At 47.4% G+C, this 15524-nt stretch overlaps 1 protein-coding gene across 1 annotated transcript in view; it reads left to right on the top strand.

Annotated features, from left to right (window-relative positions):
- The window catches only part of LOC144799546 (uncharacterized), a 32244-nt gene extending 18783 nt beyond the window's left edge, over positions 1 to 13461 (top strand). Inside the window, exons 3-5 of the mRNA XM_078670913.1 lie at positions 6086 to 6176; positions 11083 to 11233; positions 12145 to 13461. Of these exons, the coding sequence (XP_078527039.1) occupies positions 6086 to 6176; positions 11083 to 11215 (224 nt within the window). The 3' untranslated portion in view covers positions 11216 to 11233; positions 12145 to 13461. The remainder of the gene's footprint in view (positions 1 to 6085; positions 6177 to 11082; positions 11234 to 12144) is intronic.
- Positions 13462 to 15524: the final 2063 nt, after the last annotated feature.

Below are 15524 nucleotides of genomic sequence, written 5' to 3'. Positions count from 1 at the left end.
AAAGCCACGAGTGTCATGGGATGTGCTGACTAAACCATACACTTTAGGAGGTTACGCTGTGCCGGATATGAAGTTATATTATCTGTGTGCGCAAGCGCATTTTGCTGCATATTGGGTATCTGCGCCCCCGTACACCCAGCATGTGGCGCTTGAGGCCAGCTCTGTTCTCCCATACCCACTGAGAGCTATGATGGGTAACAATCACTCAGTGTTCGAAAAGGGCGAGGTGGACACTGTGCGCTCCACGGCTAATGCGTGGCGGGAGCTTGGTAGGAGAGCGGGCAGGTTGCAGTTATATGCTCCAAGCATGCCGCTATTATACCATTCGGACATATCGGTGTCGGGTGAAGTCGGTGGTCTGCAGATCCTTCAGGGAGCTGGACTACACAATATGGGGGATCTCTTCCCAGGGGCCACGTTCCTCTCGTTACAGGCTGTGACGGAGCGGTCCACAAATGTGGTCATGGCCACTTTCCTTTATGTCAGACTTCGGGCGGCTATACGCTCCTTATACCCTACATATCCGGAGGAACCTTTAACATTGGGGGCCTTGCAGTTACTCTACACCGCGACTGACAGGGTTAAATTGCTTTCCAGATTATACCGAGCTGCTCAGGAAGACGAAGGATGGGGTGCTGTACTAGCTAGGGCCAGATGGGATAAATGTCTGCCAGAGCCATTAACAGATGATGAATGGACTGAATGCTGCTCCATGACTGGGGGGTATGTGGCCAACGGCAATTTTCGCCTCTTGCATTTTAAATTTCTACATCAATGGTATTATACACCTACGCAGCGAGCTAGGTATGGGCTACGCGACTCTGCTCAATGTGTCCGGTGCGGAGGAGATGATGCGGATTTCGTGCATTTGGCATGGGGGTGTGCACGAGTGTATGAATTCTGGGTGGCTGTGACTGAGGCACTGACTAAGATGGTGAATACGGAGGTTGAGGTGGATATACGCCTGTGCTTACTTGGGCTCGCCTCCGGTGTGCCTAGTACGGAACGGAGGTTGATTGTCCTGGCATTGCAACTTGCCAAGCGGAGGGTGGCTATGGTGTGGGGTGGAAGGCGGGCGCCTGATGTCCAGTTGTGGCTGAGAGATATGGCCTACTGCAGGGACCAATTGACTTGCTATGCTGAAAATCTGCCGGTGAGGTCGCGTCCGCGCGACGTTTGGGCTCCATACACTGCATACATGCTGTCACTGGCGGGCGATGATGCTTCCGACGATGAGGGCGAGGGTCAGTTGCCGGGAGATGGAGAGCTTGAGTGCTTACCTGACTGAATGGTTACGCTGCCGGGGGTGAGTTGTCCTTCCTATTTGATGTATGTGCACCGTACGGAAGGGCTGTCTTGTTCAGTTGGCTTGATGGTGTTCACCCACTGTCTGAGAACTCATGCGGGGTTATGTGTCCGAGGCTGCACAGCTTGCTCGACTACTGATGATGTCTTACGTACCTTCTGTGTTAATCTACCATTCTGTACTCCTGTACTGGACTTTTACTGTGACCGGGGACCGGGAATGTTTGGGCTGGGGGGTTGGGGGTTGTTCCTGTGGGTTATAAAAACTGTAAAATAAGACCTATCTATGATGAGCGAGATACGGCTGCGGAGGATGGCCTAGGTTTGGATTGTGACATATTATTGCCCTCTGCGATCTTTGTATGTGCTCGCCTGATGTCATCTGATATGTGCTTCTAATTGCTAACTGTTGATTTGGTAGCAGCCGGCCCTATACAGGGTTGTGGGCACACTGCTGTGTATGAGCACGTATTTGCAATAAAGGTCTTGGAAAAAAAAAAAATGAATGGTGGACTGCACCTCGTTCTTAAAGCCCGAAATACGCAGCCATGCGTGTCGTCGTAGTAAAACGGTAGTGTTAATAGACCTGGCTGCAGTGTCGGCTGCGTCAAGCGCACATTTGATGGAGGCGTTTGTAATACATTTTCCCACCTGTATGAGGTCATTAGCTTGGGCTTTAAAAGGCTCAGGCAGGTGTTGCATTAAGCCTTCAAGCTGATCATAGTGTGCCCTGTCGTAACGAGCTAGCAGAGCTTGTGTATACGCAATTCTCCATGAATTGGAGGCCTGTGATGCTACCCTTTTACCAGAGGCCTCTAGTATCTTGGACTCTTTATCAGGAGGAGGAGCCTCCCCTGTTGTTTGTGAGTTGGCCCTTTTGCGTGCATTAGCCACTACTAGTGAGTCTAATGGTAACTGACCTCTGATATAGGTAGGGTCTGTAGGGGCTGCTCTATATTTCTTTTCAATCCTGGGATTGATTACGCGTGCTCTGGCTGTATCTTTAAATATATCAGGCGCGTGTTTTAACACCCCCTTTAGCATAGGAAGTGTTCTTACATTTTTCTCTGAAGTAGGGAAAGTGTCAAATAAGAAGTCTTCGTCTATAGGGTCATTGTGCATGTCTACGTTGTGGTACTGCGCTGCCCTGTCTATCAGCCGGTTTAAGACAATGGTTTTGTCAGTAGGTGACGGCTTTGTTGGGTATGAGGGGACGTCAGAGATGGGATGTGTGTCATATGGGTCAGTTGGCTCTTCCCATGGTTCATTATGGGCGTTAGGATCCTGTGGATAATAATAAGGATCTTCCCCTGTGTCGCCCTCATTGTCCCCATGGTGAGAAGGAGAGTAAGGAGCAAAAGGAGTAGTAGGCACAGTGGGATAGAAAGGAATGAAGGGTCTAAAGGGAGAAGTCCCAAAGTCCTTTTTCTTCAGAGGAATGGGGGAAAGAGAGTCTGTGTCCACTGGTCTCTTCTTCCTGTGTAGGATTGTGACTTTACCAGTGTCAGGATTAATATATATTTTTGCCTGGTCGTCTGATGGATCCGGATGGAAGAGTTCTTCTTCCACTGTCCATGGTTGTGTCCTTGGCTTTTTTGGCGTAGTCTGTTTTGGATCGACTATCACCTCTGGGTCGATTTCCCCTTCTGTATCGACGGCTTTTGGTGCCTTTTTGGTCTTTTTCGGCTCGGACCCTGTCTTCGGGTGAACGAGTGATTTCGATCGACCGGGTTGTTCGGTTCGACCCGCTTCTTGTGCTCGACAGGTTTTTTCGGTTGACTGTCCTTTGCCGAGTCGATAGTTTCTTTTGGATCGACCAGTCTTTTTGGAGCACTTGACTTTGTTTCGATAGCCTTCTCCGTCTGGGTTACAGGCTTCGATGGAGCACGCTTTACGTTGGCGCCCTTCTTTGGTTCGGCGACCTTCGGCACAGCAGGCTTTTTTAGGACGACGGCCTTTTTCGGGTCGACGCCCTTCGGCCCTGTGGGCTTCTTTGGCTCGTCGGCCTTTTTATGGTCGGCGCCTTTAGGCTTGACGCCCTTCTTTGGATCAGCGCCCTTTGGGTCGACGGCCTTCTTCGGCTCGACGCCTTTAGGCTGTACAGCATTTATCGGTTCGACGCCCCTCGGGTCGACGACCTTCTTGTGTTCGAGAACCTTTTTTGGGATCACGTTACTTGGCCCTGGGGTCTCTGAAGGCTTTATCTTTGGTTTCGGAGCTGAGCCGGATGGCGGGGCTGGCAAATGTTTCTTTGGATCTTGGCTAAGGCCTTTTGGCGATGACTCAACCGGAGCCGTCAGTAACGGGCTAATCGGTGTCGGTGGCAGTGTACTCACGATTTGCCCCGGTGGGATCTCGTCATCGGAGTCCGAGTAGTCCTCGACGGTGATGATCTCTAGGTCCGAATCTGGAGCTTCCGGTAGTTCTTGGTCATCATCGAAGATGTTGTCTGGTTCCGGTGCCTGTCGCTGCATCTCTTGCCTAGCGGCCCGTCGAATCCGGATGGTTTTCTTCGACTGGAATTGGGCACAAGCTGGGCAGGTTTCTTCCTTATGGTCTGGTGATAGGCACTTGTTGCATACTGAGTGTTTGTCAGTATGCGGGAACTTGGAGTGGCATTGTGGACACCTTTTGAACGGGCTCCTTTCCATCGACAGCAGGCCCACGTGGCGTCGTAAAGGCCCAACGGCCCGCGTCGACGACCGGTTCGAGTTGAAAAGTTCGATCGAGTTAATAATCAGCGAGCGAGAACAATACCGTCGAAGTCTAAGGCCTTTTGGCCTTTAGAAAGTTGGAATAACATCCGAACCCAATGGCGGAAAAAAAAAATCTGAGATTGAGAAGACGCCCATGCGCACTGTAGTCCAGGGGAGGAGTCACCTATCTCGTGATACTTCGAAGACTCTTCCAGGACAACAAGGTGCAATCATCCGGACCCAACACTAGGCGGCGATCTATGCACAGATATGAATTCAGCAGCCCACATGCCTCGAACATAAAGAAACCAGTTCAAACTGCTGACCAGTGGCTGGGGTGGTTCCTCAGCCCCTGAGCTCCTGGTATTTATTTATTTATAAAATTTTAGATAGCACGAACATGATCCCGAAGGACCAATTAAAAGGAGGAATGCACTTGTTTGATCCACTAAAGACCTCTCACCCAACCCTCGATACTTGCTCTTCTCCCGACTGTCCCATCGAACAAGAAGGCGCTCATCGGTGGAACCTACTTCTTTCTACAGACAGCAAAATGATGAAATCCCCTGTGCTAAGGACCATCTGAGACCCTCTTGGGTTCAGAAGGGAGCAAGGGCCTGACTCTTTGCCAGCAGAGGATGAAGGAATGGCCTTACTGAGAGACTGCCCAAGGACAGAAGAAACGGGATGTATGTCAGTACAACGCGATCTTTTAGATCGCGGTACTTAACAACCCGGTTATTACAACGCAAGTCATTACAACGACTTGCGTTGGAGGGCGCAGATTGAGGAATATTATAATTTTATATTCCAACACCAGTCCACGTAACAGTAGGGAAGGTGTTGGAATATAAAATTACAATATTCCTTAACCAACAGCGCCATCCATCGCAAGTCGTAGTAACGACTTGCGTTGTAATGGCAGCGTGGTAAAGGTCGTGCGGTGTAAACACCGCGTTGTAAACGACGTTTACCGAAGAAACGATAGATGACTCGGGCACACGCTCCCAAGAACAGAGCGAAGCCTTCCTGGTGAGGGTGGTAGACACCGTCACACGCGCGCCCATCACTTGCTGTGATTTGTCTCACTGCACCCATAGGCTCAGCTTCGTGACCATAGATGACCTAGAAAAACTTCCCACACAGGCCACACCAGCAGTACACACCCTCCCACCACACACAGGCCACACCACCCACTCACACCCTTCCCACCACACACAGGCCACTGAATAGGGTACTGCCCATGTGCCAAGGCGCTTTGGTGCCTCATCAGGGGTATGAAGCGCTATATAAATGATAATGTCACCATCCACTGACTGGAAATCTGTAGAGCCAGAGGGGTCAAGTGGAGACGAGTGCTGAGGCTGAGAGGCACCGCAGCGCTTTGAGGCGGCTGGGAGGTAATATGTCCGCACTCTACGGAACTCCTAACGAAACAAAATCCATCCAAAGGCATATAATCGCTAATAATTAAGCCTGGGCGGGTAACTACACTCAGCCAGCTTAGTTTTGCCTACTGCGCATTCCGTTGCTAACGAGGAGTTTAAGCAAAAATATGAGGTGGAGTGAGGTTACCCGGCCCGCCACCCTCCCAAAGTAATTATAACGTTTTTAAAATAAGGCACTTACCTTCCGTGGCTGCCTCCTCCTCGCCATAGCCACTCTACTTCCTTCTCCTCGCCGTCCTTCTTCTCTGATAGCCCCTACATTCTACGTCTAGCCACGTGCAACGTAGTGGATATCTTAAGAAGAAGGATGGAGAGGACGAGGAAGGAGAGCAGCCATGGCGAGGAGGCAGCCCGGCAGGTAAGTGCCTTTTCCATTACTTTATAATTACTTTAGGATGGAGCGGAGCGGAGCGAAGTTCCACGGAGTTGTTTTCCAACTCTGTGGAACTTCGCGTAGAAGCAGAATACCTGCTCCGCCCACCCTTACAATAATCTACAAATTAGAAAGAAGCATCTGAATTCAACTGCAGGAGACAAGTTAGATCATCGTTTGTGCAACACAAGAGCCTAACATTAATAATAATATATTAATGACATAATAACTTTTCTTATGCTCTCTCTATATTTCTTTACTAGATGACCTGCTGAGCTGGAAAAAGAACCTCTCATCCACCGCAGAGGAGCTTCGCGAAGTGAAGAGCATTAAGGAGGAGTTGCAGAGGCAGAAGTAGGTGCAAGGGTGGCAGCGGGCAGTGGTGCACAGGTGGGCCGCGACCCCCTGCATGTGATGTGAGAGACCTCCAGAGAAGCGTATACAGGGAGCAGGAGAACTCAAGTTTTCCATGTTTGATGTCAGTAGCTCACCAGGACCTTTGTGATCATTGCATTCTGGGTCTTGCAGTTTGGTCCTCTTATTGTAAATCCTGGACTGCAAGTACCAGAATGCAAAGGAAAATAAAATTAGAGTGGATGTGGTCAGCTTCATGAGACAAAGTCTGTGACCCATGTGTGAGAGGGTGATGCCTCAAGAGAAGCGGAGGCTTACATCGATGAAGACTTCGACAGTCTCAGCCTGGCTTACGTCTTGCAGCCCACTTTGGCCTCAGTGGGTATATTTTTATTTGTGGAACACTTGTGGTATCACAACTGAGGGATATAAATTGGTCACTCACTTTTCAGGGGTGTCTCCACACAACAAGCTTCAGGGACACGGGTTGAACGATGATTGCACGATCCCGCTTACACTATCAATGGCCAACAAGTCACCTGCGCACAGCAGTTGTATGCAACATAGTTTGCAAATTTTCAAAATAATAACGAGGATCCACTGGCAATAAAGTGGGCGTCCACCGGAGGGAAACAAACAGCTGTCTATACCCAGTCCAGCATCTCTATTGATCACTAACAAGAAGCATTCTAGAAGGTTCCTTTCCTTGAGGTTTTGAAATAGCAGCAATCGCACCAGCTTGCCAAGGCCAGGTGCATTGGCCTTGCCAATACTTGTTCTCCTTACTTTACAAACTTTCAAGAAATCTGCCAAAGCCAGCAAAAATTATCTTTATATCTATGCATGCTGTGGCTCTGAAGGATAGCACCCCTATAGAGGCTCATTAACAATGCTGTTCCTAGGCATGTGAACTCCATTCACCAAATCCTTTCTGTTGAAGACGCTGGACCAGGACGCTGTCACCGAATCCTTTCCGTTGTAGACTTTGGACCAGGATGCTTTCACTGAATCCTTTCCGTTGAAGACGCGGGACCAGGATGCTGTCACCGAATCCTTACTGTTGAAGACGCTACACCAGGATGCTGTCATCGAATCCTTCCTGTTGAAGACGCTAGAACAGGATGCTGTCACCGAATCCTTTCCGTTGTAGACTTTGGACCAGGATGCTGTCACTGAATCCTTTCTGTTGAAGACGCGGGACCAGGATGCTGTCACCGAATCCTTACTGTTGAAGACGCTACACCAGGATGCTGTCATCGAATCCTTCCTGTTGAAGACGCTAGAACAGGATGCTGTCACTAAATCCTTTCTGTTGAAGACGCTACACCAGGATGCTGTCACTTCTGTTGAAGACGCTCGACCAGGGTGCTGTCACCAAATCCTTTCTGTTGATGACGCTAGACCAGGATGCTGTCAGGGAATCCTTTCTATTGAAGACGCTCGACCAGAATGCTGTCACCGAATCCTTTCTGTTGAAGATGCCAGAACAGATGGTGTCACCAAACCCTTACTGTTGAACACACTGGATGAGGATGCTGTCACCAAATCCTTTCTCTTGAAGACGCCGGACCAGTATGCTGTCACCAAATCCTTTCTGTTGAAGACGCTATACCCGGATGCTTTCACCGAGTCCTTTTTGTTTAGACCAGGATGCTGACACCGAATCCTTTCTGTTGAAGACGCTACACCAGGATGCTGTCAATGACTCCTTACTGTTGACGACGCTATACCAGGATGCTTTCACCGAATCCTTTCTGTTGAAGACGCTAGAACAGGATGCCGTCACTGAATCCTTTCTGTTGAAGACGCTCGACCAGGATGCTGTCACCGAATCCTTTCTGTTGAAGATGCTAGACCAGGATGCTGTCACGGAATCCTTCCTGTAGAAGACACTGGATCAGGATGCTGTCACTGAATCCTTACTGTTGAAGACGCTAGACAAGGATGCTGTCACTGAATCATTTCTGTTGAAGACGCTACACCAGGATGCTGTCACCGAATCCTTTCTGTTGAAGACGCTCGACCAGGATGCTGTCACTGAATCCTTTCTGTTGAAGACGCTACACCAGGATGCTGTCACCGAAGACGCTAGACCAGGATGCTTTCATTGAATCCTTTCTGTTGAAGACGCTGGACCAGGATGCCGTCACCGAATCCTTTCTGTTGAAGACGCTAGACCAGGATGCTGTCACCGAAGACGCTAGACCAGGATGCTTTCACTGAATCCTTTATGTTGAAGACGCTGGACCAGGATGCTGCCACCGAATCCTTTCTGTTGAAGACGCTGGACCAGGATGCTGTCACCGAATCCTTTCTGTTGAAGACGCTGGACCAGGATGCTGTCACCGAATCCTTTCTGTTGAAGACGCTGGACCAGGATGATGTCACTGAATCCTTTCTGTTAAAGACGCTGGACCAGGATGCTGTCACCGAATCCTTACTGTTGAAGACGCTACACCAGGATGCTGTCACTTCTGTTGAAGACGCTCGATCAGGGTGCTGTCACCAAATCCTTTCTGTTGATGACGCTAGACCAGGATGCTGTCAGGGAATCCTTTCTATTGAAGACGCTCGACCAGAATGCTGTTACCGAATCCTTTCTGTTGAAGACACTGGATGAGGATGCTGTCACCAAATCCTTTCTCTTGAAGACGCCGGACCAGTATGCTGTCACCAAATCCTTTCTCTTGAAGACGCCGGGCCAGTATGCTGTCACCAAATCCTTTCTGTTGAAGACGCTATACCCGGATGCTTTCACCGAATCCTTTCTGGTGAAGACACTAGAACAGGATGCCGTCACCGAATCCTTTCTGTTGAAGACGCTCGACCAGGATGCTGTCACCGAATCCATTCTGTTGAAAACGCTCGACCAGGGTGCTGTCACTGAATCCTTCCTTTTGAAGATGCTAGACCAGGATGCTGTCACGGAATCCTTTCTATTGAAGATGCTCAACCAGGATGCTGTCACGGAATCCTTACTGTAGAAGACACTGGATCAGGATGCTGTCACCGAATCCTTACTGTTGAAGACGCTAGACAAGGATGCTGTCACTGAATCATTTCTGTTGAAGACGCGACACCAGGATGCTGTCACCGAATCCTTTCTGTTGAAGACGCTACACCAGGATGCTGTCACTGAATCCTTTATGTTGAAGACGCTACACCAGGATGCTGTCACCGAATCCTTACTGTTGAAGATGCTACACCAGGATGCTGTCATCGAATCCTTCCTGTTGAAGACGCTAGAACAGGATGCCGTCACCGAATCCTTTCTGTTGAAGACGCTCGACCAGGATGCGGTCACCGAATCCTTTCTGTTGAAGATGCTCGACCAGGGTGCCGTCACCGAATCCTTTCTGTTGATGACGCTAGACCAGGATGCTGTCACGGAATCCTTTCTATTGAAGACGCTCGACCAGAATGCGGTCACCGAATCCTTTCTGTTGAAGATGCCAGACCAGATGTTGTCACCGAATCCTTACTGTTGAAGACACTGGATCAGGATGCTGTCACCAAATCCTTTCTGTTGAAGACGCCGGACCAGGATGCTGTCAACAAATCATTTCTGTTGAAGACGCTATACCAGGATGCTGTCACCGAATCCTTCCTGTTGAAGATGCTATGAATGAAACGGATCTTATCTTGCGCAACTTAGCCACAGTGTGCGTCAAGGCTAGAACAGGATGCCGTCACCGAATCCTTTCGGTTGAAGATGCTCGACCAGGATGCCGTCACCGAATCCATTCTTTTGAAGACGCTCGACCAGGGTGCTGTCACCGAATCCATTCTGTTGAAGACGCTCGACCAGGGTGCTGACACCGAATTCCTTCTGTTGAAGTTGCTAGACCAGGATGCTGTCACCGAATCCTTTCTATTGTACACGCTCGACCAGGATGCTGTCACCGAATCCTTTCTGTTGAAGATGCTAGACCAGGATGCTGTCACCGATCCTTACTGTTGAAGACACTGGATCAGGATGCTGTCACCGAATCCTTACTGTTGAAGACGCTAGACCAGGATGCTGTCACCGAATCCTTTCTGTTGAAGACGCTACACCAGGATGCTGTCACCGAATCATTTCTGTTGAAGACGCTCGACCAGGGTGCTGTCACCGAATCCTTTCTGTTGAAGACGCTGGACCAGGATGCTGTCACCAAATCCTTTCTGTTGAAGACGCTGGACCAGGATGCTGTCACCGAATCCTTTCCGTTGAAGACGCTGGACCAGGGTGCTGTCACCGAATCCTTTCTGTTGAAGACGCTACACCAGGATGCTGTTGTCTGTCACAGCAGCAGACCAGACCTACACGTTCATTGACAATCCAGGCAGCCGCCTAATTCTTTGATAGATAATTAAAATATCTGTCTTGAAGTCCCACCGATCATGAATAGTAGTATCCGTGGAGTAAACCTCTGCGGATATAGAGCTGGAGGGAGAAGGACAACCCTGCAACCAGACTACAGTCGCTAGTTACCAGATTCAAGTTCTAATCCCATTCAACAATAAATCTATCCATTTGACCCCTTTAATCTTGGTAAATAAATGTTTCCAGCTAGCCGCGGCTTTAATTGCTCTAGAATCTAATCTTCTATAAATTTATGAGGGTCAGTGTATGTTCTATGCCAGAAAATTGAGGACAAACATTTTTGGAGTAAAAATACAGAGACCCGAATATCGAGGTCCAAATTGTGATGGTAAGTACGTATAGAGAAGTAGAGATTCACTCTTCTTACCTCCATTTCTCCATAGCTTATATACATAGTCGAGGTACACATATGTGAAGTAAAGCACAGGAAATGTGTAATTACCCATGTATACTTGCCCTGACAGAATTTTGGTTAATAGACTGAACTTGTAGTCCTTGTTTCATAGGGTGTGGAGTGATTCCATTTCTGTTTTTCCACAGCAATGAATATCAACGGAGAGTTCAGCAGATGGAGTTGCTGTTACACAATGGAAGTGGTCGTCCAAAAAGTGCGCGCCTCTTCGGCACGGAAACGTTGACGGTTCTCTTATTGCTAATCTTTTGGGTGTATTAATCAAGGATAGAGTAAAGTGTAAGTAAAAACCATTCAATCAAATGGCAGTGGGTTTCGACTCATAATTTTCAGGCTTATAAAAAAAATTGTCAACTTACGTAAATGTAAAGTTTAGAATAGTAACATTTTCGTTACCTATATATATTTTCCTTTACCATATTCCGGCTGTCGACATTTTGGCGCACTGAAATTCCAGTCTTCACATTCTGATTGTAAACTGCCTGTACAGCCTTGTAGTATCTAGCAAGTAGGGTGTATGATAAAATAGTTACTACTCCTTGGCTAGGCGTGAGTATAGGAGCTAGACAAGTTAAGAGTAGGGGCACCTCTAAAGGGGCCCATAATATGTATAGCAATAACAAGCCTACAAAAGCATTGCTCAAGCATTTTCCCTTTGCACATCAACCTGAATCACATATATTGCAAAAATACACCCCCCATACATTTGTCTAGGTAAAACTGACCTAACATGTGTGGGGAGTGAGTTTGGCTGGATTCAGAAATAATTTGCATGTTAAAATGTCTGTAGGGGGATATGAATGCCGGGTCGGGAACATGGGAGTCTACAATTTTGAGAAGATATGTCTGGAAAATAATCAGTACATTCTAGGGAGTCTATTCGGGGAATATTCATATATAATTAGCACATATAGAAAGGAATGAGCCCTCTTAGCACTTTTAATAATAGGGGGTTGAATGTTTTGGGGCCAGTTCACAAAGGCGGGCACGAGTAAGTAAAACAGTAGTATTTCCGACAACCATAAATGCTTTCGTGAATTCGAACCCCATTGGTTTCACATTTAAACTGGGCGAATACAACCTGGGATATTGTGCCAAATTACAACCCCGTAGCACAGCAGAGCCTTTTAGTAAAAAAAAGTGTTATATATATATTTTTTTTAATTATTTTAACAATTTTTATCCAGCAGGGCCGCAGTGAGGACACGGGGTACGGTGCGAGAAGGAGTTGTTCTCGATGCCCAAGAGAATCTTGGAGAGCCATGCAAGGCTGGAGCTTTTTCCATGTTTCACCAATGGGAGGAGACAATGCAGATGATGTCACTGAGGACATCACCGCCATGCGCTCTATGCGCCAATCGGATGCCAGCCTACTTTTCAGGGTTATTTATGACACTCTGGCATTAAGGAGGAGGAAGGACCACAAAAAATTGGATTCTGGGTTTTAGGGGGAACAGCAGTGACAGATTGAATGACGAGGAGGAGAAACAGTCATTTTTGTTCCACACTTCTTGCATTTACATATGCACTGTCTCAGTCAATTATTCATTTTTATCTTGAGTGATTATTTGTATATCCATTACCTTATATTTCGTTCACTACTTTAAGGTCAGTTGATATATCAAGTTTTGCTGCAGAACCGGTTCATAACTCAGTTTTCTTTCGTGGTGATGTTTTCCCTTAATCCACTTCCTCCTATTGAATTGTCATTGTGTGGTTTTATTTCACTAAGATGTGTCAAACTGTTGGAGTTGGGTTATTTCCTCTCGCTGTAGGCATTGGTATTGTTACAAGTATTTCACTTGAATGTTATCCCTTCCTCGTCGCCAAATGTAATATCCCTGTTAATGTTTGACAGCTAAATGTATGTCTCTCATGCTGTCCCAAGAAACACGTGGGCCCGTGTGCCTCTAGACACTCTTAGTAGAGACAACCAATCCCACACCTGACGTAAGTTCTGCTAACACACTTCTGAATCTGGGATATTATTACACCACAGGTCTGTCTTCCTGAAGCAAGATCTGTGGCCGTTGTCTTCACCGCCTCATGCACTGTCTTCATCCTTCAGGTGGACCTGGTCCTAAAGGTACCAGTCAAAGATCATAAACAGATTTTGAGACCGGTCACCACTGAGCCCGCTAGTTCTAGCCTCATCTCGTCCAGTTTTATTTCATGAAAAGAAAAAATATACGCAAGGAACAAAGGCGGGTCCTTTAGAGGTAGGGTACAGGTGAGGGTAGCTATAACGGGCCCCAGGTGCTGCACGCGGGTAAATAAAATTTTAATGATGGACATGTATGTGCATTGGCATGTGCAGACCAGAGCTCCCGTGTAGGTGTGACGTGAACCTCTGGTAATTCGTAAACACATGCTGATTGATGTCACTGGTTTTTACTTTTTATTTTAGAGATCACTCAACATTCAATTCGAGTACAGTGTTTAAGCTATTTATTTTGCTTTTCTTTCCTGAAATTAATTGTTTCCAATAAATTTCTTTTGATTGTCAATAACTCATCTATGGAGTTTTCATTATAAGTTTAAAATAATCGTTGCGTTGTCCGATATGCACTTGGATGGTTTGTTACACATAAGTATGCAAAGGAAAGGTTGTTGTTGATTTAAACGATTGAGTTTGTTGTGCTATGTTGCGTTTTGGTGAGTTTGTTGTGCGATGTTGCATGTTGGTTGGTTTGTTGTGCTATGTTGCGTGTTGGTGGGTTTCTTGTGGTATGTTGGGTGTCGAGTTTGTTTTGCTAGGTTGCAAGTTCATGAGTTTGTTGTGCTATGTTGCGTGTTTATGAGTTTGTTGTGTTATGTTGTGTGTTGATGGGTTTATTGTGCTATGCTGCGTATTGAGTTTGTTGTGCTATGTTGCGTGTTGGTGAGTTTGTTGTGCTATGTTTGTTGTGCTATGTTCATGTTGGTGGGTTTCTTGTACTATGCTGCATGTGGAGCTTGTTTTGCTAGGTTGCAAGTTCATGAGTTTGTTGTGCTATGTTGTGTGTTGATGGTTTATTGTGTTATGTTGCGTGTTGATGGGTTTTATGTGCTGTGTTGAGTGTTGTGCTTTGTTGGGTGTTGGCGAGTTTGTTTTGCTATGTTGCGTGTTGGTGAGTTTCTTGTGCTATGTTGTGTGTTGATGGGTTTTTTGTGCTATGTTGCGTGTTGAGTTTGCTGTGCTATGTTGCGTGTTGGTAAGTTTGTTGTGCTATGTTGCATGTTGGTGGGTTTCTTGTACTATGTTGCGGGTTGATTTTGTTTTGCTATGTTGCATGTTGGTGAGTTTGTTTTGCTATGTTGGGTGTTGGTGAGTTTCTTGTGCTATGTTGCGTGTTTGTGTGTTTGTTGTGCTAGGTTAGCGGTTCATATGCAGTTTTCTGAGCGTGAGGTGGGAGGCAGGAGAGCAAGAAAATAGGGAGCAGGAGGGAGAGGAGGAGAGGGCAGGACACTAGGAATGAGGAGGGCTCTCTGTGAATGGAGTGACCCCCTCCAGACAGGGTCGGATTGGGATCACAATTTGCCCTGGGCATTGACGAAAAAAGTGGCCCACATTCATGAGGCGTGGCCCACATTCATGAGGCGTGGCCCACATTCAAGGGGCGTGGCCCACATTCAAGGGGCGTGGCCCACATTCATGAGGCGTGGCCCACATTCAAGGGGCGTGCCCTTTCATGTAAACACAATTTGCACAGACAAGGAATAAAAGTGGGAGGATACTGTTCTTGCGCAGGACACAGGGCCAAGGTGACAATGGCCTACATGCTGAGCAACTAAACAAGCACTGGCGTTGCCAATAGGTCTCGCAATAGGAAAGTTGGAGCTATAACAATTGCAAATAACAATGCCTTTTTTTTTTTTTTTTTCATTTTAAAAACATAAAGGGCTTTGTCATTTACAAAACCAATAGCTCCAACTTTCCTACTGCGATACCTATTGGCAACGCCAGTGCTTGTTATTGTATGTGTGTCTGTTGTCTCCGAGTGTGCGCGCGTGGGTGTGTGCACATCAAGGCCGTGGAGGGTGCTGCAGACGGCTGTCTGCCCACAAGGGCTGTGTGTTTGCGTGACTCTAGGGTCGTGCGGGTTCAAGCTCTGCCGCCTTCACGAAGCCGGTCAGGACCGGAGCCGCTGCTGGAGTGTGGGGGCGTTCAGCAGGGCAAGGGGAGGAGGGTCACAAGGGACCTCTAATCCAAGAGCGGAGCTTCAAAAGAAGTGTGGCTACTTTTAGGAGAAGTGGCATTTACCATAACAAACATGCCGCGCGGCCATGAAAGAGACACAGCTGTGTGAAAGTGAAAGTGACGGCCGTGAAACGCTCTGTGGTGGGGGAGGGGCAGTTGTGAGAGGTGACGAAAGGCAGGTAAAGCAAAGCAGAGCAAATATTAGCGCGAGTGATTAAATAATGATTATCGCCACAGAAATTCAGACGTGTAAGTAGGGGTTATTAAAAATCGGAAATGTTGATCCATGACTAATCAGGTCGTGCTCCACTGGCAGTAATACTATTTACAATGGTACATTTACACATGTAGATTTAATCATGCCTCTGTCTTGCCTAAGGATTTTGTATC

This window comes from Lissotriton helveticus, chromosome 12 (assembly GCF_964261635.1).
Source record: "Lissotriton helveticus chromosome 12, aLisHel1.1, whole genome shotgun sequence".
Taxonomy (NCBI): Eukaryota; Metazoa; Chordata; class Amphibia; order Caudata; family Salamandridae; genus Lissotriton; species Lissotriton helveticus.
Note: the sequence above shows the minus strand (reverse complement) of the source record. Positions and strands in the feature narration are given on the sequence as shown.